Source organism: Anthonomus grandis, chromosome 14 (genome assembly GCF_022605725.1).
Source record: "Anthonomus grandis grandis chromosome 14, icAntGran1.3, whole genome shotgun sequence".
Lineage (NCBI taxonomy): Eukaryota > Metazoa > Arthropoda > Insecta > Coleoptera > Curculionidae > Anthonomus > Anthonomus grandis.
The window spans coordinates 18,798,028-18,823,691 of NC_065559.1; the positions used below are offsets into that span (position 1 = coordinate 18,798,028).

General features: G+C 33.5%; 1 protein-coding gene across 1 annotated transcript in view; it reads left to right on the top strand.

Moving 5' to 3' along the window:
• LOC126744723 (glucose dehydrogenase [FAD, quinone]-like) overlaps nt 1-25,664 on the top strand; it is a 67,174-nt gene that overhangs the window by 17,174 nt on the left and 24,336 nt on the right. Inside the window, exons 2-5 of the mRNA XM_050452259.1 lie at nt 6,636-6,830; nt 6,924-7,183; nt 7,234-7,681; nt 23,322-23,512. Coding sequence (XP_050308216.1) covers nt 6,636-6,830; nt 6,924-7,183; nt 7,234-7,681; nt 23,322-23,512 — 1,094 coding nt within the window. The remainder of the gene's footprint in view (nt 1-6,635; nt 6,831-6,923; nt 7,184-7,233; nt 7,682-23,321; nt 23,513-25,664) is intronic.

Genomic DNA, 25,664 nt, shown 5'->3' on the forward strand with positions numbered 1-25,664 from the left:
TTGCGAGAAAAAAATTTATATTCACCGTTTCTTACCCGTAACAAAAGAAGCTGTGAATTTTTTTTTTTACAATAAAGGCGAAATTTTTATCATTATTCTTTGTTATTTTTTTTATTATTTTGTAACCACTTTTTATTAGATTTTTGCTTTTAATAAAAATTAACTGATGTTAAAAGTCTTTAATATAGTGGCACATATGCTAACGACAGCTTATCAGTCTGGAGGACATTAATTGGTGGTAGGTTGGCATGAATTATTCTAGAGATGCTTACCTTTTAAATTGTGGGCGCCATCCAAGTTTGATGTGTTTATTTAAAGTGCAGTTAAAAGAACCTTTATCTGGCAAATCGGTTCTCATATAAACAAAGGGATGTAAAAAAATATAACACATAGTAAGACTTAAAATAAGCTTCAATTATTACCAACACTATATTATAAAAAAATAAGCAATTACTGGTTAATATTCGTTGTTTAATCTTTTACTCAAATAAATCATTGTTAAAAATTATAAAATAAAATTTTCTTAAAAGGTATAACCTCTGAAATCAAAACTCTATGCACCACAGTTATAAAACATTAAAAAAATCAATAACCTGCTAGTATCTAGCTACCCTTTGGCCAAAGTCAGTAACCTAGCACACAGTACACTGTACAGTGTACAACATGCATGTACTAGATCAACTAAAATTAATTAATTCTTGGCTTAGGATCTGGCTTAAGACCCTGCATAAAATGCTGCATAAGACTTTAAAATTACCACGTGAAACTTCATGATGTTGGAGGGTTTTTTATATTAATTTAATTAAAGTAATCTTTCACATTTCATGGGTAGTGTTGCTATGAAATAACCATGAGGTCGAATCCACACCTCGAGCAATTGAACTTGTTAACTTGAAGCGTACATCATTTAGAAAGAAAACCAAAATGCAAATTCTGGGTACCTCTTCGATGGATAATCCCACGCAGACCCAGCTTTACAAGAATTGACAATACAATGTTACTCCGCTTAGATTTAAGTTGCAATGAGCAGAGACAACCAAAGAGACGTGCAACTAGATAGAAATTTACCCTATTGTTGTTGCTCTCTTTAATCTGTATATATGGTTTCTCGTTGTCTTTCTCTTCCCTTATAAAAGGTGAGCTAAGGTGGCGCCACAATACTAATCATAACTTTAATAATAAGTTTAACATAATTAAAAACATATCAATAACTTTTTATTTGTTTTAATTAAAATCAGCCGTTCTGTCTCAGAACATAATTATGATGTTCTGACTTCTGAGACATAACAACTAATTTTAATTAAAATAAATAATTAAATGCTTAATAGCCGAGGTTTGAATTATGGCGGCAAAAGCTATCTGCGCCATCTACGTCCACCTTTCACGAAGAGAGACAAAGATGGAAAATAATCGGATATTTTTTTACGGCACAGTTGCGCGTCTCTTTGGTTGTCTCTGGCAGCGAGTACGGCCATTAATCTAATACCAAAAGGTAAATAATTCAAATTACAGCCATTACAATAGCCACAACAGCCCGCTATCAAAAATGTCAATACCTAAAAAGTTGATCCTTGAGCATGTGACGCGTACGTGACTAATGAAAAAAGGATATACAAATAGGCGAAACACGTTAGTCAGAGAGAAAAACAACGTGATTCCAATAAATTGCCTAAAATTCAAAACGAAGAACAGCTAACGCCATCTAGGAGTTCTTATTTTTCTTACAAGGTCATTAACACACTTTAGACTAGATGTCGCGATCAGTGCTATTTTCATACAATATTTAAAAGAAAATTGAATCTTTGTATAAATATATGTCTCACCAATGATAAAATGTATAAATTCATTTCTTTGAGATTATTAAACAATTAAGAAAAATAATAACAAAAAATATCGAAACAAATATTGGTATATATAAGTAGATCGATGATGAACTTAAGTTATCTTCGTTTTATAGCAAGCAGGTGTTTATTTTCAAATAAAGATGATGTACCAAAAAACAATAAACTTAAATGCTAAATAAGGCGTTATGAAATTGTAAGAAAATGAGATCAAATTTTAAAAAACCTTTAGAATTACGCTGAGTATGCAAATGGGATAGTTAGTAATAGAGGCTCTATCATTTGACTTTAAGAAGCCCTAATAAAACTCTCATTAAAAAATCTGGAAAATCCCTTGTCTAAATACAGAGATTGAAGATAAGATGCAATAGTATACATAGTATACAAACTTTTAGAAATAATGTAGATATTATATCTGATCCTGGATAGCCTTTATTGGTGTTTAGAGAACAGAGCTTACTGAATATGCCTGAAATCATAAAATAATTAAATAGATATTTCATGGGCAGAAACATTAAGACTAGTACGTGTATACACAGTTGAGAAGTAAATCCCAGTCATGGTAACGATTCCCTCACCTAAAATGCTCTTATTTAAATATTAAAGGTTGTTGGGAAAACAACAGGTTTTTCGCTTGGTATTGACAAAAATGCTGCAGGTACGAGTGTAACAAAAGAACATATTTTTAATAACGTCTGTACTGCTTTAAGTCTGTACCTTACATTTACAAGATGAAACACGCGTTTCAATTTTTGTATCCAGGTTTTCAGTAGTTTAGCTTGGTTTCATTTGAGCCCCAACTTCATTCATCATCATAAATTAAAGCATCTGTGTCCATTATTGAGCATAGGCCTCTCCAATCATTTTCTATTCCAATCGATTTTGTGCTGGTTCTATCCAGCCGATCCTCTTAATATCATCCAACAAACGCATAGCTGTCTTTCTCTACTTCAGTTGTCCGTTCTAGGTCTCCACGCGATATCGATCATCCACATCGGTGCAACGTGACCAGCTCAGTTCCACTTAAGCTTTGCAATAGCTTCAACGACATTTCCGACACCGGTTCTTTTGCGCAGATCTTCCTTTATGTGGTCCATTAAGGTCACACCAAGCAAGTATCTCTTCATCTTCTTTTGTGTAACTCTAAGTTTTTTAGCTGTTGCTGTTGTTAGTATTAGGATTTATGAGCCATATGTCATTACTAGTAGCACGCACTGATCAAAAATACTTCTTTTTAAATTGATGAAAATGTCACTCTTGAAAACGTTTTAAATCTTCCAAAAGCTGTGCATGAGAGACTAAACTTTCTCTTTAGTTCGCATGTCTGGTTATCCCTAAATATGCTGACCTCATGGCCAAGCTACACATCTATCGACTATTTGAATTTCAGCTCCGCCAATCTTCAAGCCGAGAATAAGGTTTGTCATAAATTGTGTTTCTAAATTACTGATATTAAGGCGGAATTTTCCATACACCTCTTGCAGGTCCTGCAACATCAGTCACATTTCTTCTAGATTGTCCAAGAATAGCACTATATCATCTACAAAACGTAAGTTGCTTAGGTTTTGCCAACTATGTTTATATCACTCCAGTTCAATTGTTTGAATGCACTCTCCAAAACTCTAATAGTTTTAGTGACATTGTGTTGCCTTGCTGAACATCAGATTTAATAAACAGGCTTATTCAAAACTATAAAAAAAGGAATATGAGGATATGATTATGATTATGAAAAAAGATATAAAAATTTAAAAGTATTATTATATATATTTCAAAGAAGCAACGAGTTAGGAAAAGTTGATTTAATTAGTACGGTGTTCTTTGAAGACCTGTGGATGCTTACTCAAGAGGGATATGGTGAGGCCATCCATGGTAGTGGATACATTAGTGATCAAGTCATCTGTTGGCTGAAGTACGTGCGCTTTACTTACAGCTATTCATGCAATTGCATTTACGGCTATGTGTAAATCTTTAAAATTTTAGTCTAGTAAATTTTCCAGAACACCAACTTTTGTGCTGCCGCTCCCTTGGTCATAGTTGGTCTTTCTGTCGCTTCGGTTTCAGCAAATTTCATACAAGAATTTACTATTCCACGTCATTATCTGAATCTGGATTTCCTGTTTTAGTACCATCTAGTGCCGGCAAAGGGTTGGGTTTTTACTCGAGAAATTATTGCAAATGTTTAAGTTTCTCTAACTCCTTTAACAAGCTTTCTTTGGAATGATTTTAATTTATATTAAGATTATAGTATTAGATTTATAGTATTATTATATTGTTATTTTCTTCCCAATATACATCTTTTCTACTTTATCTGCCACGCTAGCATATGTGCGTTTATTCTTATGATTATAGTAAATACTCGTATATTTTAAGTTTTGATTGTATCTCACACAACTATTTCTAGCCTTCAATCCATAGCAACTATTTCAAATTAATGAAAAAAAGAAAATAGACGGTGCTTATCAATTACCGTCCGATGCCTTTAGTCCCGGCAATCACCAAGATAATAAAGACACTTGTTAACAACCAAATTTTGAAAAACCTGGACTCCATCAACATCATTAGCGACCGTCAGTATGGTTTTTGAAAACACAGGTCTACTGGTGATTTATGGTGAGCCTATATCACGCATGTTTAGACCAAGCCTATCGAGAATTGTGGTGAATCCCGTGCAATAGCTCTGGATATTTCAAAGGTATAGGGCCTAGCATGAAAACCTTTTAAACAAATGGTATTCGTACGGTTTACCACCAACTCTCGTTGCTTGGTTTAGAACCTTCCTCGAGAATTAAGCCATCTAAGTTTTCGTTGATGGAGACTCCTTGTAGAGGTTTCAAATTAACGTAAGTGGCTCTTAGGAATATATTTTGTTCCTTACCCTTTTCCTGTTACATCTCAACGACCTTTTCGATAAGACTGCTAATCCAATTTACAACTTTGCTGATGACAGTACATACATTAGTGTCTTCTTTAAAGTCGCTTAATTAAATTACGTCAGCCGAAACCTAGTGCCATATGCGACCTTAATATGATTTTGGTGTGGCATGAGTGCAATCTGATTGAGTTAAATGCAGCTCAGACACAAGTAGCTGCTGTATTTACAAAGAAGGCTGCCTCTGGCATCCCAAACCTTATTATGTTCGGACTTAGTTTGCCGCTGTCTTCGTTAGTTTGTTTGTTAGGTATGAAGATTGGAAGCAAAATATCTTGGCATGATCATGTAACGGAAATAGCTAAATCGGGTACTCAAAAACTTGGGGCTCTCTTTAAAACGAAAAGCTGTATACAGCGCAACAGCTTTTAACGCTTAACAAGATACTTACATATAACGCTCTCCGCCTAAATAACTAGAAGTAGGGTAGTTTGGCACATAGAAGAATGGTGGCGGACCTATTTATTTTATCGATACCATCATGGTAAATTCTCTTCCAAACTGGCGTATATCATTCCACCTAGAGGTATACAGGCAAGATCTACTCGACAGGCATATGCTACTTATTATTATTGAGTGCATTGGCAGACGCCTAGAACATCGCTATATCGAGACTCTTTTTTTACGGAGAAGTGCAAGTCTGTGGAATCAACTGCCAAAACACGTTTTTCCCGAATATTACAACTTGCAGAAATTTTAAAAAAATATCCAGTATGGTACTCGTGAATACTATAGGGTTTACCCTTTTGTGCTAGTGTTTTTCGTAAAAAAAATTAATTGAACAGAATAGTTCGATCTGTGATGCGGTAGATTACGTACCGGTCGTCCTGTACGACAGAAATGGTTCAAACTTGTAATAAAGTATCTTCTGGGCTTTTTGCTTTATTTCGAGCTTGGCGAGTCTGCCAGTCTTTAAATGACTTGATAAGCTACCATAATCGAGTACCCGATTATGGTGATGGAGATATTCATTCTAAGCCATCATCCTGCATAAGTGTTTTTAAATATTTACTACTTATTATTAGTTGAATAGAAGTCCATATTTTGTAGGAGAATGCGTATATAAAGATTACAAATAGGGGAAGTCTTTATCTCCAAGAAAAATGCATGTAGGACACTTAGGTAAATGTATTATGCATTTCGGCTGTGTAAACAGCCATCATCAGATACAGAACATTACAAAAAACATATACGTTACATAACATATACTTATTATTAAATCGCAAGCATAAATCTTTTAATTTCCTTATATCTTTGCACGTCAACCTTGCTTTCGATGGAGCTATATCGGCATGTGTTTGGTCGAGTTCTTATATCTTAAGTCAAAATCAGTTAAAAAACAAAAAGTAACATAATTAATTTGAAAGTAAGTTTTGACTCCACTGAGCTCCTACAAGAATGCCTAGAATTTACATCAACCAGAAGGATTGAATGTACAAATCATGCAGTGCAATGGAAATGATGAAATGTTGTTTAAGTCTTTATGTAAGAGGTAGGCAATAAAAACGATAAATCAATAAATTTATATGTGCATACACAATACGTACTTTTAAGGTTTTATTTCAGAAGAACTATGCCAAGAAGGAATAACTAAAATAAATCAACTAATTTTCTAAATTTTACTCGCATAAGACATTGGCTTTACTTAATGTGGTCATACTCAGAACCCAAGTTGCATACATTTTATGTAAAAAGTTATTCCACTCATACCATATCTAGTGTCCTTAAATTCTTTTGACGTATTTTGTAGAGAAATGCTTGGAAGCCTAGGGGCTGATGTAGAAACTAAGACTAAAGAGTTGTAAAGTGCAATTATTTCAGTTGGCGAAAAGATAAGAATTGCATAAAATTTACTGATTTTTCAGGTACCGGCAATGGTAGTAAACTACTTTGGAAACCCGTATATGGACTGGAACTACCGTACCGAACCAGAACCAGAAGCTTGTCAAGGATATCCAGATAAAAGATGTACTTGGCCAAGAGGAAAAGTTTTAGGAGGATGTAGTGTTATAAATGGCATGATGTATACAAGAGGAACGCCCAGAGACTACGAGAAATGGGTAAGTTGCAAACAAAGTAGCCAGTTAACTAAATTAACGAGAATTAGTAAGAAATAATTAAAATATTTATTACCTTAATTCAACATTTACTAGGTTGAAGCAGGGAACCCAGGCTGGAGCTATGAAGAGGTCTTACCAGTATTTAAGAGATTCGAAGATAATAAAGATGTAGGCACGTTAGTGGATGCAAAGTATCATGGCGTAAACGGTCCTTTAACGACGTCCCGCTTTCGACATCAACCTGAGATGGCATTTGATATATTAAAAGCTGCTCAACAAATTGGAGAAAATGTGTCAGACGACTTAAATGGTGAAAAATATACTGGATTTGCTATTGCGCAATCAAACACGAGGTAATTTAATATTTTATGGTCAAACTATTATTATTTATTGGTTTTTACAGAGATGGGGTGAGATTAAGTAGTGCCAGAGCATATGTCCGCCCTCAACGTAATAATCCGAATTTCCATGTTATGCTTAACTCTACGGCTTCTAAAATTATACTTCAAAATAGAAACAATGAGAAAACCGCTGTCGGTGTAGAGTTTATTTATAAAGACATTACATATTCTGTGAGGGTTCGACGTGAAGTTATTTTATCTGCAGGAGCTTTAAACACACCACAAATTCTTCTTCTTTCTGGAATAGGCCCTAAAGAAGAACTGGACAAGTTTAATATTAAAGTGACTCATGAATTGCCTGGCGTTGGAAGAAGTCTACAGAACCACGTGGCTTTTTATATGGGATATAAATTGAATAAGATACCGGCTGTGAATGATTTAGACTGGGCGACTGCTTTGGATTATATATTATATCAAACGGGTCCAATGAGTTCCACTGGGCTTTCTCAAGTAAGTTTAAAATTTCCATAATGAATATTGCCAACTTTTTTATATTTAGTTACATATAGACGATCATACTTATATGGAATCAGCCAGTATTATTATGAAATATTCGTTTAATTGTTTTTTGTTACAAACGTTAAAAAAGTTTGTGTGTCTGTTTGTTTCTTGTTTGTTGGTAGTTTTTATTTTACTGTTCCACTTGCAAGTGGCATCGAGTTTATAATTTCTTTATTTTCGCACATTTAGTCTAGAGGGTAAGAATTATTGCTCTGACAGAATAAGGCGTGGCTGAAGAACAGTGGAGGTTACACAAGGGGTTGTTTTAAAAATCTATTCAAGGTTTCTTAAACTGAGAACACTTAATGAAAAAGAATAGACCAAGGAGAAGTCGTGAAAAAATCACTACAGAGAGGCGAGATCGCTTTGTAGCTCGAATAACAAGAAAAAATCCAATAATATCTGTGGATAATATTTACATCTTTAAATGTAATTTTTGCAAGCTACAGGTATTAGTGTTTCTGTCAAAACTATCAGAAGAAAACTTCGTACTCGGGAATTATTTACCTGAAGATAATTAAGAGATTCAGAAGTTTTAAGGAAAATATTAAACTGACCGTTTAAATTTTTGTTTGCAACAGGAAAATTGTACTAATAAAAATTGGAAAAACGTCTTATTTTCGGATGAAACCAAAATCCGCCTACGATCCGATGACCGGCTAATCCTCATTTTAAGAGGTAGAGGGAGACAAGCGGACAAGACACCGTGCTTCCAAACCTATCCCGAAATACAAAGGAGGTGCTGTAATGTTTCGGGATAGAATTATGATTAGTGAAAGAACTCATTTAATTCCCATTACACGATAACAGATCAAAGGTATGTTGAATTAGTTTTGCAACCCGTAGTCAGGCTTTGGAGAGCTTTTGACGATTTTTTTATATTTATGCAAGTTAATGTACCTTCACATACCAGCAGAGTTGCAAAATACTTCTTAGAATCTGCTACAGTTTTGGAGTGGCCTTCTTGCTCACTAGATTTTAATCATACAGAACTCTTAAGGAATAAGATCAAAAAAGGACTAGAGCTCGTCAAAATAACCATAGTAAAATAAAATAACTTAAACAGACAGCTTTTTTTTTTTTTTTTTTTTTTTTTTTTTATGGTAAACACAAGCACAAGAGGAAAGTCCTATGTCACTCTTGGAGTGGTGCTTGATCGAAGATATTTGTTGGCTTTTATCTTGAATCGCTGCAGGTTGTATGTGTCGGGAAATATGTGAGGTGGAAGCCCGATCCACAAAAAAGATGTTCTCCAGATGAATGAGTCTCGATACAGCGACGTCCTTGGGGTAGGCAGGTAGACTCGATGTTGATGAACCGTAACTGCTAGACGCGTCCTTCTTGCCGGAACAGTCCTGGGTGGAATCAGGCCTGCCAGCTCAGAGGAGCACTTACTGTGATAATAACGGTAGAATAAACAGAGATCAGCCACCTTTCTCCTGTGCTTCAAACTATCCAGACTCTTTGTCAGATCTGGTTTGTCGATAAGACGAATAGCTCTGTTCTAGATAGAATCTAGCAGCTTTAAACTATGCTTGGGTGCAGAGCTCCAGACATGCGAGCAATACTCGAGGGAAGGGCGTATTTGAGCCTTATAAAGAGTCAGTAGCTGTTCTGGTGTATACAGTTTTTTCGTTTTGAAAAGCACTCCGAGTTTTTTGGAAGCTGCCCTGGCGATCTCGGCAACGTGGTCATGCCAAGACACACTGTTGGTGACTTCGACTCCTAGAAGATGTAAAGATGATTTCATTGGCAATGTTTTCCCTGCCATACCCAGCTCCGGGCCATCAACGTTAGTCTTCATCGTAAATACTGCAGCCTGCGTTTTTTTGGCGTTAAAATTGACCAGATTGTTACCGCCCCATTCCAAGATTGCTCTAATATCGTTGTTGGTTGAAGCTACTTATTGCTGCCTAAGATTCTGAGAAGTTGCGGCTGTCGTTGGTTTGGTGGACTTGAATGTGGAAATAAGTGTGCTATCGTCCGCAAAGCTGTAGATTGGATTGACAGTGGTTCCTAGCAAATCGTTGATATATATCAAGAAAAGGGTGGGGGATAGAATGCATCCTTGAGGGACTCCAGCGTTAATGTTAAATTTGTCGGAGAGGTGTCCATCGACGGCTACTTGGATTGTTCGTTGTTCAAGAAAACTTTTAATCCAATTCAATAATGAGTTTTGTATGCCGATTGAGGAGAGCTTGGTTAGTAGTCTCTCATGCCACACTCTGTCAAATGCCTTGGAAATGTCAAGAGCGACTGAGCGGGACTCGCCGTGCTTCTCCATGGCCTCCGTTCACAAGTGTGTGACGTAAGCCAGAAGATCGCCGGTGGATCTAAGCTTTCGGAAGCCGTATTGATGATCGCTGATTAGTCTAGATGATTCCAGATATCTTAACAGTTGTTGTTTGACTGCTTTCTCCATAATCTTCGATATTACTGGAACTAGTGCAATCGGGCGGTAATTGGAGGAATGCTTTGGAATGCTAAAAGCTTTGGAAGAATGCGTAAATGTTCCCCAATAAGAAGTTAATAATTTAATAGATTAGCATAGCCTTCATAAAGTCGACGAGGCATCGATGCTAGGGGTAGCAATACAGATTACTAATATTACTTACATACAATTATTTTTTGTTAAATTGACATTTTCAGGAAAATTATGTTTGTAAATAGAAAACTATATTTTGTTTTCATTCATTCTATTATTAGGAAATTCGTAATAATCTAGTTTTATTATTTACTTGGTTTGGAAAGACTGCTCTTTATTCCTCAAAGATTTTCTTTCAAATTAATTTCTATTGCTCAAAATTACTAGGTGATTCCATATAAGTAGTAGGTTGTGCAATTAACATTTACGAAGTGATTGATGACCCATGGTACATACATAAATAAGAGATGAAAATTAGTTTACTATGGAAACAGACCTTGCTATTGTATTGATATTGGCAACGTCGCAAACATCAGATGTGCTTCGTCATTTCGGAATTATCGTGGTGATACTAGCGGATACACCACACGACAATACTGGAGATGTATGGAAGGTTAGCAAATTTTCCAGAACCACAATCTCGCGAGGAGACAGGGTGTATGCGGACAAAATTCAGAGGCGTATTCCTTGGACGAAATTAAGCAAAAAAGTTCATATGAACATATGTTCTAAACGTTTAAGATTTTACCCTACAGGGTGGTAAAGTTAAAAGAAAAAAAATTACTTTTTTCGAAAAATGTGATACTTCTGTAGATTTTTTTTACTAGTACTTCTGTAGTTTCTAAGCATCCATAGCGTTTTTCCTATATACAATTTAGATTTGTATATTCGCCATTGGCGTTTATGCGGACTTTGAATTGAATATTTTTTTTTTAATGCTTTCAGGATGGAATTATTTTTTATCGAAAATTAAATGAAAACCGTAAAAACTTACTTAATATTGATGTCAGGAGTGCACATTTACTATTTATTTTTAATATGAGTTTTTAATTAATTGTTAATTATGTGTCATCACTATAAAGACACCAGGCCTATATGATTGTCAATAACAACTAAATAGTATTTTTTACAAATTGTATATCTTTAAAGATCTTTAATAACTAATAAATTACAATTATATTATTATTTTTTGTTAAATTCTAAAAAAGAGTTCTTTTTATCCATGAGGCATAACCCAACATCGCATCTGAAAACACATATATATTACTTTGTGCAAATCCATTTTGACTTGTGGGATTCCGATTTGCTGCTGCAAAATGCACATCTTCTTGGCTTGTCAATATGCTGCAGCATGTGTGCATATGAATCGTACCTAATTTCGTAAGGCACAGTCCGCTTGAAATGATTTACTATAGATGTTATTAGACGACCTCGTTTGGTACTTATTTCTTCTGCTCCAGTCAATTCTAATGCCACAAAATGTCGAAACTGTTTCAAGTTCAATTGAGCATTTGAATTTGGATTTCTTATCTTGAAAAAGATAAATGTATTAACGGTTGACAAAGCAATAATATTAAAAAATATTCGATGCCACTATTTCTTCGATTTCCTGTCAACTTCGTACAAGCTTTTCAACATGTCCACCTTGTCGACATATCCCATGTATTTGCGAGACAAGCAATTTCCTGATTGGTTCCATCTCTCTTTTATCTGGTTGCAGTTTCCACAATGGTGGGATCCAGGTAGATGCTCAAAAAATATACAGGTCTATTGTCAATCCATTTTACAAAAACCAGTCCGTCAGTACTTACTCGCCGATCAGATTCTCCTCTTTTCATTACTTTGTCACCAGTTAGATCTATAGATAAATCCTCCCTGTTTCTTACAGTTCCACATGCGTAAATATATTCGGATTGTAATTTTTTCTAGAAAACTATGGAAAAAGTTGTCAAAATAGACAAAATGAAGACTGTAGTAAAACAATAGACCTTGTTAGATCAACAACTACGCTGTGGCCAAAATTTTTTTCGACGATTTCTTTGACCTTTTCGGTGTAAATCTGGAATTCACGTACAAAGCCGGACGCGTCAGCACGTATCCAAACTTTATATACCCTTTTTATTGGTTTGTTTGGCATATATTGCTTCAAATAGCTTTGACCCTTGAAACGAATCATTGATTCGTCTATAGCCTGATTTTCATCAGGTTTCAAAGAAGTTAGAAAAGTTCGAGATAGTTTATCTAGGAAAGATCGCAACTTATATAATAATTTATCATATTCTTGTGAATCTCTGCCTGGCTGCAACGAATTATTATTTATGTGGACATAGGCTAACAACCAGGTAAATCGATCTCTTGATGAACTTATATATGAGTCTTTTAGTTCTGGTCTGGATGACTAGTAGTCTTTATAGCTAGGTAATTTCTTTATGCTCAATAATAAATTTATTGCTATAAATACCTTCATTTCCTTCAAATTTATAGGTATAAATGAACAGACGTTTCCACCACCAGCTTTTTGCAAGGCATACAGATCTGTATGAATACTAGGTTCTCACAAATACTTTCGGGAAAGACATATAAAAACATGTCGGTGGGAATTTGTACATTGATATTAACTACTGGTCCGGATGCTTCATCGAAATGTTTTAAATTTTGCAGACAATTGGTAACAGAAGTTTTTTTTGCAATCTCTTTGACTCGAATAACTGAAAGAGGTATTTCGTCATCGGTATCTTATCCAAAATTTTCGTTATTGTCGTTTTGAGCTTATTGCTATTGTTCTCATTTGCAAAAATAATGGGCATTGACTCGATGTCAAACATTTCGAATTATTGTTCTTCTTCGATATCATCATTATCAGAATCCCCTAATTCACTGACATTGTCATCAGGAAGCTCCTCAATTATATCAAACACATCATTTGGATTTTTGTCAAATAATTGTGCATAAATATTGCGCTTATTCTCTACAAAAAAATAAAGCACTTAAGTTCCTAATGTCTTCATGACAAAGCCACCACCCATTTTCCACAAAAACCCACATTTTAATTTGTATTTATTAATTTACAATATTTAAAATGTATAATAAAATGCCCAAAGTAACAAATGACGTTAAAACTTACCCGCCATTATTATAAAATATCGATTATAATAAGATAAACAAACTGCCACCGCGCACCTGTCGAAAAAACATGCATTCAATCGCATGTATTAGAATAAAATGGCGCCTAACTGCTTCGGCTTAGGATGTGCGATACGATACGATTTTCTCAAGTACCGGTATTTTTTCTTCCGATACTCGATATTTTGTACCGGTACTTTAACGTACGATACGGTCCGATTCGTTTGAGTTTTATGCAGTACCTATCGTATCCCGTATCAAAGAATGCTATGAAATAAATTTAATTTAATCAAAAAGATACCACATAAATTAATTTGAATGAAGCAGTGAAGCACGGATTTACTCCTGTTTCCTTCTGTCTATGTTTATCCGTAGTGTTGGCAGATGCAACCCATTTTCTGAACGCCTATTTTCAAAGTCTGATGCGATAATGGATGAATGCCGTAACAGACTTCTTGGAGATAGACTTTCAAGGCTATTATTTTTAAATTCGTTAGAATTAAGTTACTGGAATTTGTAATTATTTTTCATTTTCTAGAATAATTATTTTTGTCTTATGTTTTAATGTTTTCTGTTGTTCGGTTTTAATTTAAGTGACGACAAATGTCAAATTTTCACTTGTAGTTATTTCGAAATAAATGCTGTTAATAAATAATACTAAAAACATCAGTAATGGCCATACCAGTCCGCGCTAATTTAACAGTTTTAAAAAAATTTATATTTAGTTAAATCGTACCGGTACTTGGAATATCGGTACTGAACTTGTCGATATTGTAACCAACCGGTACTTTTAAAACGATACGATACGATCCGAAATACTGGTACTTTCCTCAGTATCGCACATCCCTAGGCTTCGGCAAATTATTTCGGCGGTGAGTCCGCTGCAGAGACACTAGAAACTTTGAAATAAATTTATTTATATGTACGCCACTGGTTTTTCCTATACGTAAACATATTTTTAAATTATTTATTTCTTTTAGAGCATATCTGGTCTCTGAGTAATTTTTCACGCGATGCACGGTTTTCGCATAAAAAAATAAAAAGCTTTATTGCGGATTGCCATAACGCCTTAATCAAGTATTACTTTTATAACTCGAAAAATAAAAGTTTTTTTTTATTTTAACTTTATTACGGAATTAAGATGTTTAGGACATATGTTGATAAAAGCTTTTTTGCTTGATTTCGTCCTATGATCACACCCCTGAATTTTGTCGCAATAAAAAGAAAACACTCTAAATATCAAAATTCTGCCAACCGGGAAGCTATTGTAGCGTTTTTTTTTTGCTTGTAATTATTTAATATTGTATGAGTATCACTGATCACATCTAGTGTAAACTAGATTAATGGCACTGTAAAAAAAATAAGAACTCCTAGATGACGTTAGCTATTGTTCGCTTTGATTTAATTTTGAGCAATTTACTGGAATCAGGTTGTTTTTCTTTCTCTCTCTTTGACTAACGTGATTTTTTGTCTGTCTGTCTTAGTCATTGGTCACGTACGCCATGCTCAAGGATGAACTTTTTACGTATTGGCATTTTCTATACTGGGCTGTTGTTGCCATTGTTTTTCCTATAATTTGAATACATTTCTTTTTGGGATTAGATTGATTTCCGTACTCGCTGCTAAGCAAGGCAACATTGTCTTGCCAATTCTTGTAAAACTGGGCCTACGTAAGATTATCCATTAAAGAGGTACCCAGAAATTGCGTCTTAGCTTTCTTTTCAATTGATGTGGTCTTTAGTTTAACAAGTTCAATTGCTCGACATGGCGACACTAGCCATGTAATAAGAAAAATTACTTTAATATACTTTATAAAAGACTCTCCAAAATCTTGAGGTAAGCTTAATTCCTATTTTTTGTAAAACTTTTTCTCATGGTTTTCAAGGCTGTCATTTTGAAGTTGTGTTAATTTTAGGTATTAAGTAAGATCTTATGCAGGGACTTAAGCTAGATCTTAAGCCAGATCTTTAGCGAAGTATTAAGTCTTTAGGGCCATCCCAAGACCATCTTGAGCCATCCAGTTGTTGTTCCTATTTGCCATCATAAATTAGAGCTTTATCATGATTTATTGCTTGTTCATGACGACAATTTGCCAGTTAATGGTTCTTTCAACTGCACTTTAAATAAACACATCAAACTGGATGTCTCTAACAATTTAAAAGGTAGGAATCTCTAGAATAATTCATGCCAACCCACCACCAATTAGTGTTCTCCAGACTGATAAGCTGCCATTAGCATATGTGCCACTCTATTAAAGACTTTTAATATAATTCAAATTTTATAAAAAACAGAAATCTAATAAAAGGTGGTTACAAAGTTGCTTGAAAATCCTGCAAAGATGGAACAAAATTTTACAAAACTGCATAAAAACTTTGTCACACTCACTATTTAAAAAGTGAACTTGAGGAAAAGCTGAGAGAGAATTATGTCAGATTGGAAAAAACGATTTTCGAAAATAATAATGCCAATTAAAAAAGTCAATTAACACTATCAATGATTTGCCCTGTAGACCTTCGTAAAACAAATAAGAAGAACAAGAAGTGTAAGACCACCTAGTGAGGAATTTAAACATACGTTAAGGCCCATCACACCTGGAGATGTCTACTAGATGCAGATAAAAAATCGGTGATAATAATCAGATAAGTCCTTGAAGGAATGTATAAAAATGTTGATATTGTTGAAAATGCCTAAATCGAACACAAAAATATAAAGAATAAACTTCATATAGACTACTGCAGAAGAATTAGAGGCACCTTAAAAACCAACTTAACGCAAAAAATTAAATTTCAAGCCTTTACATGACTTGCTGTACACGTCATCTAATACAGTTTTGGTATTATTAAATGGACATAATCTGACAATAGAAAACTTGATGGACAAAGAAGGAAATTACTGAATATGTATGGCACTTTACACTCTAGGACTGACATTGATTGATCAATTCTATCAACAAAAGGATGGAGGAAAAAAGCTAGTAAGCATACCAGGTAGCATACCTAGTAAGGAGACCAGTCTATTGTCTATCTATTTCTATTCAAGGAATTCAGCAATATCTGAAGCTAAAAAGGTTATCATACAGACAGATTGAAACTTAACTAATACCATTGAATTTGAAATAAAAATGGTTAAATCGTTTAGAGAAAATTCAAAAAACAAAAAGAAACAAGAGCAAATGACTCTATTGAGAAAAAAACAATTACATTGAGAAATAATTAATAAAAGAGACTAAAAAACACATTATTTAGAAGTGAAGTACAGAAGCATTGATAACGGCGTGTCAAAAGAAATTGCAAGTAACTACATACAATTATGAAAACCGGCATAGGCCCTATATATAGACTCTGCCATGAATAGAATGAAACTGTCCATCATGTAGTATCAGGATGCACTATTCTGGCAAAAAAGCTGTATATGGATCGCTACAATACCGTCGCCTCACATATGCACTGAAATATCTGCCAGGAATATGGGATACAAGTTGAAGAGAAATAGTAGGAGCTGAAATTGCAGATTTTGTTAAACTGGCATGTGAAACATTTGGTAGCCAAAGCATTCCTAAATGGACCCTGCGATGGTGAAATGAGGTAGTTCGTCTTCGGCTACATCCACATCCACCTAAGCTAGTAGATGCACTAAAACGCGCCATTGAATTCGATATTGCTCGGAAGAACTACGCCGGTAGCTGACTTTGGCTTTATGATCCTAAAAGACGGAAGGTTTTGTCAAAGAAACTTTAAAACAATCGCTGAAGGATAAAGCTCCACTCATTCACCGACTGACTGCCGACTTAGTAGTGTAATTGTGTAAATAAATAGGTTTACTATTTTTGAGAGTATTCTTATTCACACCTTAATGAATGGTAAAAACGCTACACTTTATTAACCTAAAATATTTTCAATGAATGCAACGTTCCACTTATTTTGAAAAATAGAAATAGAAGCAACCTTGACTTTTTTAAAGGAATACTTCCTATATTAGCATATTTTGTAATAATCTATTTAAATGAAAGAGCATTTGTTTAAATTTTTTAACGAGATTGCTATTAAAACATGTTAGTTATCCTTAAGAAAAATGGTTCTATATTATACAGGATCCTCTAAAACTAATTATTAATATTTAAATACCAAAAGTTTAATTTTTTATATACAGGGTGTTTCCTAACTACGGTACGAAACTATACAAAGTGAATCGTTAGGTCGTTTTATGAAAAAAAGTTCCTATAAACGTATACCGGGAGTTGCTTTGTTTCTGAGATACAGGGCGATGAAAGTTCAAAAGAATAACGGTATTTTAAAAATACTATAACTATCCTTAAACCGATTTGGTTGAAATTTGGTGCAGTTATTTGAAGTTATAAGACTTATTTAGCTGTAACTAGATTGAAATTATTAGGTCCAATGGCGTGTCAGTGAGCACCACATGCTTATTGTTGAGAAAAAAACAAGGCCAATAATTATTTTATTTTTGTATTTAAGCAACTAAAAATACAACTTTTTCGTATCTTCATATCTGGTTTGTTTTCGAAAAAAAAAAATTTAAGTATCTTTAACTCATTCTAAAAATTATCCATGGACGACAACATGAAATAAAAACCAATTAATTCGATAAACAATTTCGACCTTAAAGTACATGAGCAAAATGTCCACCCTCCAATGTACGACTTTTTGGTCTCTTGTGTCTTGTTTACTATGATAATAAACATTCAACTTCTACATATATATTATCAGATTTTTGAAATACAACAAAATAACAAATACATTGCTTCTTATGACAAATAATTGGCAAGTCCATTCAAGTACCTCCTTTATACCTACCTGCTTTGGAAACCAGCTGATAGTGATAGAATTGCTATAAGTAAAATTCAGCTGTCAATTAGCAGTGATTCATTACTCCATCATGAATAATTTTACTAATTATGAAATGACCGACATGCACTTTATTTATGGATTAGCAAATGGAAATGCGGAAGAAGTACGAAGAATTTACCAGGACAGATATCCTAACAGAGTAATTCCATGTGCGAAAACATTTAGAAAACTACATGCAAGATTATGTGAAACTGGGAGTTTTAATAAAAATATGGGTGGTGGAAGACCAGAAACTATAACAACGCCTGAACTGGAAGAAGCTATACTTGATGCGATAGAAGAAGATCCTTCCAATAGTATCAGGAAGATTGCACTGTAGTTTGAAGTCAGTTCAAAAACCGTTTGGAAAGTTCTAAAAAGAAACCTCCTGCATCCATATCACATACAGCGTATACAAGCTCTACTGCCTCAGGATTTTCATCCAAGATTAATGTTTTGCAGGTGGTTGATTCATACGATGGCACACAATAATAATTTCCTACCAATATTTTATTTACGGACAAGGCAAATTTTTCAAGAGATGCTATTATGAACTTTCACAATGATCATTTTTGGGCCGACGAAAATCCCCACGTTATTAGAGAAACTCATTTTCACCAACAACTTTCGCTGAACGTTTGTATAGGAATTATTGGTGACTACCTAATTGGCCCATTTTTTTTACCGGCAAGATTAATAGATGAATCCTACACGGATTTCTGGCAACACATTTACCCACTTTATTAGAAGAAGTACCCCTACAAGTAAGAGTCAACATGTGGTTTATGCACGACGGGGCTCCAGCTCATTTCAGTGTTCTTGCTCGTCAGCATCTCGGCATCATCTACCCTAATTGCTGGATTGGACGTGCAGGACCTCAAAATTGGCCGGCTCGCAGTCCTGATATGAATCCCCATCCCCTGTATTACTATTTATGGGGCCATCTGAAGGATCTTGTTTATAAAACTCCTGTTCTAGATGTGAATGACTTGAGGAATCGGATAATTGTCAATTGCAATATCATAAGGGATACTCCAGGTATTTTTGAGCGTGTCAGACACTCAATGACAAATCGTTTGCAATCGTGTATTTTATCAGAAGATGGGCATTTTGCTCATTTACTTTAAGGTCAAAATTGTTTATCGAATTAATTGGTTTTTATTTCATGTTGTCGTCCATGGATAATTTTTAGAATGAGTTAAAGATACTTTAATTTTTTTTTCGAAAACAAAGCTAGATATGAAGATAATATAAGATACGAAAAAATTGTATTTTTAGTTGCATTTTTGTATTTTTGAATACAAAAATAAATAAAAAGCTGCAAAACAGTTATGCGCCGTTTTTTTTCTTAAAAATAAGCATGCCCACTGACAGGCCACTGGACCTAATAATTTCAATCTAGTTACAGCTAAATCAGGGTCTCATAACTTCAAATAACTGCACCAAATTTCAACCAAATCGGTTTAACGATAGTTATAGTATTTTTAAAATACCGTTATTTTTTTGAACCTTCAACAGAAGCAAAGCAACTACCGACATACGTTCATAGGAACTTTTTTTCATAAAATGATCTAACGATTCTCCCTGAATAGTTTTGTACCGTAGTTAGGAAACACCCTGTATATTTCTAAAATATCCAAGAATTATATTGGCAATTAATTTTAATATCATAATATAACTTCCTTTAAATGGGTGTGCTATATTTCTATAGCTAGTCGCATTTTTAAAATAAAAGCAATTACTATAGGAATTGGTATATTTCAAAAAACGTAACCGTAAACCAAGTGGCTATAAAATGTCATAATGGTTGTTAAGTGAAATTTGCAGCTTTTATATAACTATGTGCAGTTATCATTAAAGTAACCATTCCCGGGAGAACTGCTGCCTGGCTTGTTTTCCAAATAGAAAGAGATACAATTGCTTAATTGTGCTGATAAAATGTTCTAGTGAACTGTATTAGTTTATTTGATAAAATTAATGATAATAATAAAGGTCTTTTCTTGTATATTATAAAGGTTATAAAATTTAAACAACCACTAATATTAACAATATAAACCTAATATATAATATACAAAAAGGTGAGTTCTTAAAATAAGCTATAGTTAATTTATGTATAAAACAAGCAAATAGCTAAGTAACTGCAATTGTGTATAATTAAAAGTGAGAGTATGAAGAGAACAACGAATAAAACAAATAGGCAAAGAATAAATAAAAGATAAAAGATATTGTATACAAATAAAAATATCTTGTTATGCCATAATAAGATTCTACGCACAATTTTGAAATATGGCTTAAGACAAATCAATTATGCCATCAAATACTTTGCTATTGGATAGGAAAAAGCTCCTTTAAACAAGGAGGTATAACAGGCCGAAATAGTAAGTTGGCCCTTAAACTTTATACTCACATTGTGATCGTCTGTCTTGTAAAAAATATTGTAAAGATAGGTCTTTTTCATTAATAATTCTATACAACAATAAGACAATGTGAACTTATCAGGATAAGTCATATTAAGCCATCAAGATTCCCAAAATACATGACTGATTTGATCATATTTCCTAATGCCAAACATGAAACTTTCACATGAGTTTTGTTGTCTTTGTATACAACCAGTCACCTGCAGGGTAACGCAACTTTCTTCGACGACATTACAAAAATTAATTTGAGGAAGGATAAAAGCTTAACACCAAGTAGTATTATAAGTAATTTTTTTATTAGGGTAATGTCGGTGCTACAAAATTAGTTTTAAGTTTATGTAGGCTTTTTAAATGGACTTGCTAATATGCTCGGTAACTCTGAAAATTATTTAAAATCATAGAATTTAAAACTTGTTCTACTACTCGTTCTCTGTCATTATTTTTTCCATGAGAAAGAGATTTTTTTTAATTAATATTAAATTATGATTTAAGGAAATTGGATAAAATGTCGACAAATCATAATTAATTGCATCAATTGCTTAAGAGCTCTTTTCAGGAAAAAAGGATAGATATAGTTAGCTAAACATCCGCATAGCTGTGTGATTTGCAGAGAATAAGAAGACTTTTAAGTTTTTATATAATAAACAAAAGAGAACCCAGGGTATAGTCCTATAGAATTTGGACGGCACCATCAGTTCATCGCTGTTGATCTAGGTGATGTAAACAAAAAAAATGACTGGCAAAACCTCTAAAGAGCACAATGCAAAATTTTAAGCAATTCTCTTATTATTTCATCATTGAAATGGTGCTTGAAGAAACCGAGATTTCATTTTGGTAATAATTTTCTGCATGTTCAGAAAGCGATATTATAGTAACTGCACATAGTAATGTTTATATGTATTATAAAACTGTCAATGTCACGTAATAATTATTATGGTATTTTATGAGCACCTGGTTTATCTATGAATTAAATAATATATATACAGTGCTTTCGTGTGATACATCATAGTAAACAGCGTAAAATTCTCTATTCAGCGGTACCAAAAAAATGAAATCGGTAAATGTGTAAGCAAATAGTTAGCAAAAATAATAAATATTTTATTTACGCCAAACTTTGGTATTTTAAATGAATTTAGTGTGGTACCTACATCATTTTAAAATTCTTACATTTTTTATAATAGATCATCAAAAAAAATACAAGCAATTTAGAAGTTAAAATGGAGTTAGAATGATGCTCCCGCGCACTACACTTTGGTAGTTCGTGGCTTGATGAAAATTTTCGAGAAAAGTGGATTGGCAGACGTGGTGCAATCGAATGGCCTGCGCGGTCTCCGGACCTAACCCCACTAGACTTTTTTCTTTGGGGCTACTTAAAAAGCAAAGTTTATAAGACCCCACATGAAAGTATTGAGAATTTAAAAAATAGAATATTTCAAGAATGCAGAGAAATTAGCGGGCAGACCCTTGCCAATGTTCGTAAGGAGATTGAAAATAGGCTTTTTTATTGTCTTGCTAATAACGGCGCGCATTTTGAACATTTAATAAAATAAATTTGTTAAACTAATTAAATTTGTTTTTCTACCCTACCGATTTACACTTTAATTGCTTCTTGGTCAATCAATGTTATTTTTTTTTACAACCATTGATAGCATAATGAATGCCCTTTAAAATAATGTATCACACCATGGGGTAGCCATTTGACATACCAAAGTTTAGATTTCATTTTTTTTGGTACCGTTGAATAGAGAAATTTACGCTGCTTACTATGATGTATCACACGATGGGGGTTCCCATTTGACATATTAAAGTGAGGTTAGCTGGAGGTGAGGAGGTGATTGACAGACTTAAACGTCCCCCTGTATATCTAATTTGACGTGTTTTTTTTTTTTTTTTTTTTTTAAGAAAGTTATTAAGGGTGGATCGTTTTGAAATGAAAGCACTGTATACGAATCTTTATAGTAAATTGCTTTTTATAATTATAATTTAAAAGCATTTTTTCTTTATGCAAATATTTAATAGTATACAAAATGCTCCAATTGAGAACATTTAATTTGACCCTGTATAATATATAGCGCAAATCTGCTAGAGTAAACTTAATATTCAGGCCCTTTAAAAGAAGTGTTTAAAATAATAGGTAATTTGGAGCTTTATTTGCCTAGCACTAGTCCCACACAAAAAATAGGAATATATTATAAGCTTTTCTCCTTTGAAACTTTGCTGTCAGTAAGTCTAGCATAGTTAATATGGATCCAATTTATATGTAATAGGTCTCGGGTAGATATTTTATATATATTTTTAATATTTATTTTACCGACATTGCATTTTGATGTGTGAAAAAGAAGAGCGGGAATCCGAGGGTCCCATACGCAGCATATAGCGGTTCTCAAATTGAAAACGCAGCTATTACAATCTATGAGAGTTTTAGAAGTTAAAGCTCTTTCAACAACAACAAATTTTGACAAACAGCACTCCAAACACATTTTCTGCCTAAATCAATCGAGTTTTACGGCTTAAAAATGGTTGTTAATGCTCACACCATAACCTGGTACCTAAACGTGTATATACTTTTTTTTGGTAGTATTGTTTTACATATCAAGACACTATCGACAAAGATTTATTACCGTATTAAACACATTTTCAGAAGAATTCAATACTCGTTCATCAGTATAGTATAATATTTCGATATTTGAAAATTCTAGTAGAATTAATGACCTTAAAAAATAAACATAAATAAGTTTATGTAACAATTTTTCATACTATTATATTTTCTATATTAGGTTACTGCCAGAATTAACTCTCCGTATGCAGATCCAAGAGGTAATGATCCAGATCTGCAAATTTTCTTTGCGGGTTACACAGCTAACTGTGCTTCTACTGGAACAGTTGGCGCCTTCGAAGATCCTGAACATCCTGAAGCCAAAAAAGATTTTACTTTTTCTCCGGTTACTTTACATCCTAAAAGTAAAGGGTAAGAGTAGCTCTTTCTTTAATTTGAATAAGAATGTTTTTTTTTACAATTTTTTAATTATGAAAATATTATTGTAATGGTAAGTAATATTATTTGATATATTATTATGATCTTTGCTTGATGATACTTTGGGAATATACGGGTTTTATACGGAATCCAAAACAGCTGAAGTCAAAACATTTCCGGCTTTCTTAAATCTTTTTTATCTGGTAATTTAAGCTGCCGCTAGAGCATATCGGTAAGGGGGATGCAATTGTTGATAAAACATGGCTCATTTCATCCATTAAATGCCCCGCCGCGTCTATTTTCATGTATTTATTATCATGAAATGTAAAACAAACTTATAAGAAAACTGAAACTCCTCCTACTCAATATTAGTCAATACTTGACACAACCATATACCATTTGGGAACACGTAAAACCTATGTCCAATTGCGAGTCGAATGCAACCATAGGAACCAATTAAATGCGACTTAAACCATATCGTCACACCTTTTTTGCGTGACGTTGCCAGTTTGATCGATAAGGATAAGATCTTTCGCAAAATTATTCGTTAACTTTAAATTATATCCAGTATTATAGTAGTATATAAGTTATAGAAATCCACAGATAACTTAAAATTAATCAGTGGCGAAGCGTATGAGTAGACAAGGTAGACACTGTCTACCCAAAATTATCCAGTTATTTGTCATTAATTTATCACGTAATTATTTCATGTAATTGTTGAATTAAAATTTTAAAAAAATAACACAGAACCTAGTCGCTATCCTTACTATTATTATATAGTATCTAAACATGATTAATCCGAAGGCGCGCCCCGCCTGCTGCACCGATTAAGATAAAAATACAGGGCTGATACCCAATTAATGTATACGAGCCCCAGGAAAACACATTGATATTTGTCTTCCAAAATTTGGACCATATCGAACCAAATACGCATCAAGCAGGCTACAGAGGTCCGGCCGCATTCAGCCTATTACGTATGCAAAATTAACTCGCGGGGAAGACATTCGAGCTTTTGTCTATCGAAGTCGACCAGCTATTTTATTACGCTGTTGAGGGTTATTGTTTATGGACACGCTTGATCTGGTCGGCCGCAATACATCTTCAGTTTTGTCTGCATTTGGTGGGGGCGCGTGCTATAGTAATTTAATAATTAGGATTTTTATTTTTGGGTGTATAGAAAAGGTTTTTTTAGTAGTTATTTATGAACGACTGTTTGATATTGGCAATTATATTTTAGTTGTGTTTTTTTGTAAGTAGTATTCATTTCTATCTATCTATCTTTTTATGCTAGTAGTAATTATTTATTTCTTTTTTATATCACTAGATAATTTTTCTCTTTGAGTTAATATTTCATGCGCTTTCATTCTATATTTCATTAAAGTAAATAATATTAAATACAAGATTTTTCTAATTAACGATTTTTATTGTTTGTCTACCCGAAAAAAAAGTTCAAGCTTCGCCACTGAAATTAATACCTTTGTAATTAACCTCTTGGCAACTTAAGAATTTTTGTCCGAGCTCCTATCGTAGCCGCAAATTCGATAGTCATATACTTAGCGTTTAAGCAATTTTCAAATATTTTGCGTCACGTGTCATTAAATGTCTTGAAAATGAGAAAGTATAAGATACAATTCACAGTAATAAATACTCTCAAAATATTCTTTCTATTATGAGATATATCATTAAAATCCATATATACTATACGTAAAGTAAACGAAAAAAAAATCAAAGTGAACAGATTTATTTGAAAGGTGACTAAACTATTAGCTTATCATAGTTTTTTATTCAGGAACAATTTTGTGCAGCATACAACACTTAAAATTGAACCATAGAATCTATAAATATAATACAATATACAGTGGTCAATTACTTTTTTATTACGATTTTTAAATTCTCTGAGCTAAAATAAATCGATTGGCTTTAATCTTAAATTTCTTGAAAATTGGGAAAGTAAAAAAAAAATTGCGGTTTTTCCTCTTAAATGGAAATACGGCTTTTCTCTCGATTATAAACCCGCATATAAATTTTTCTACTAGCGATAATCTTGTAATGATTCTTATTTTCTTTTAATTCTCAGCAGTTAGTCAAGTAAGTGCTGAAAATGCTGCCTGGGACTTCCATTCAACAGAAGAGATTTTGTTCCATG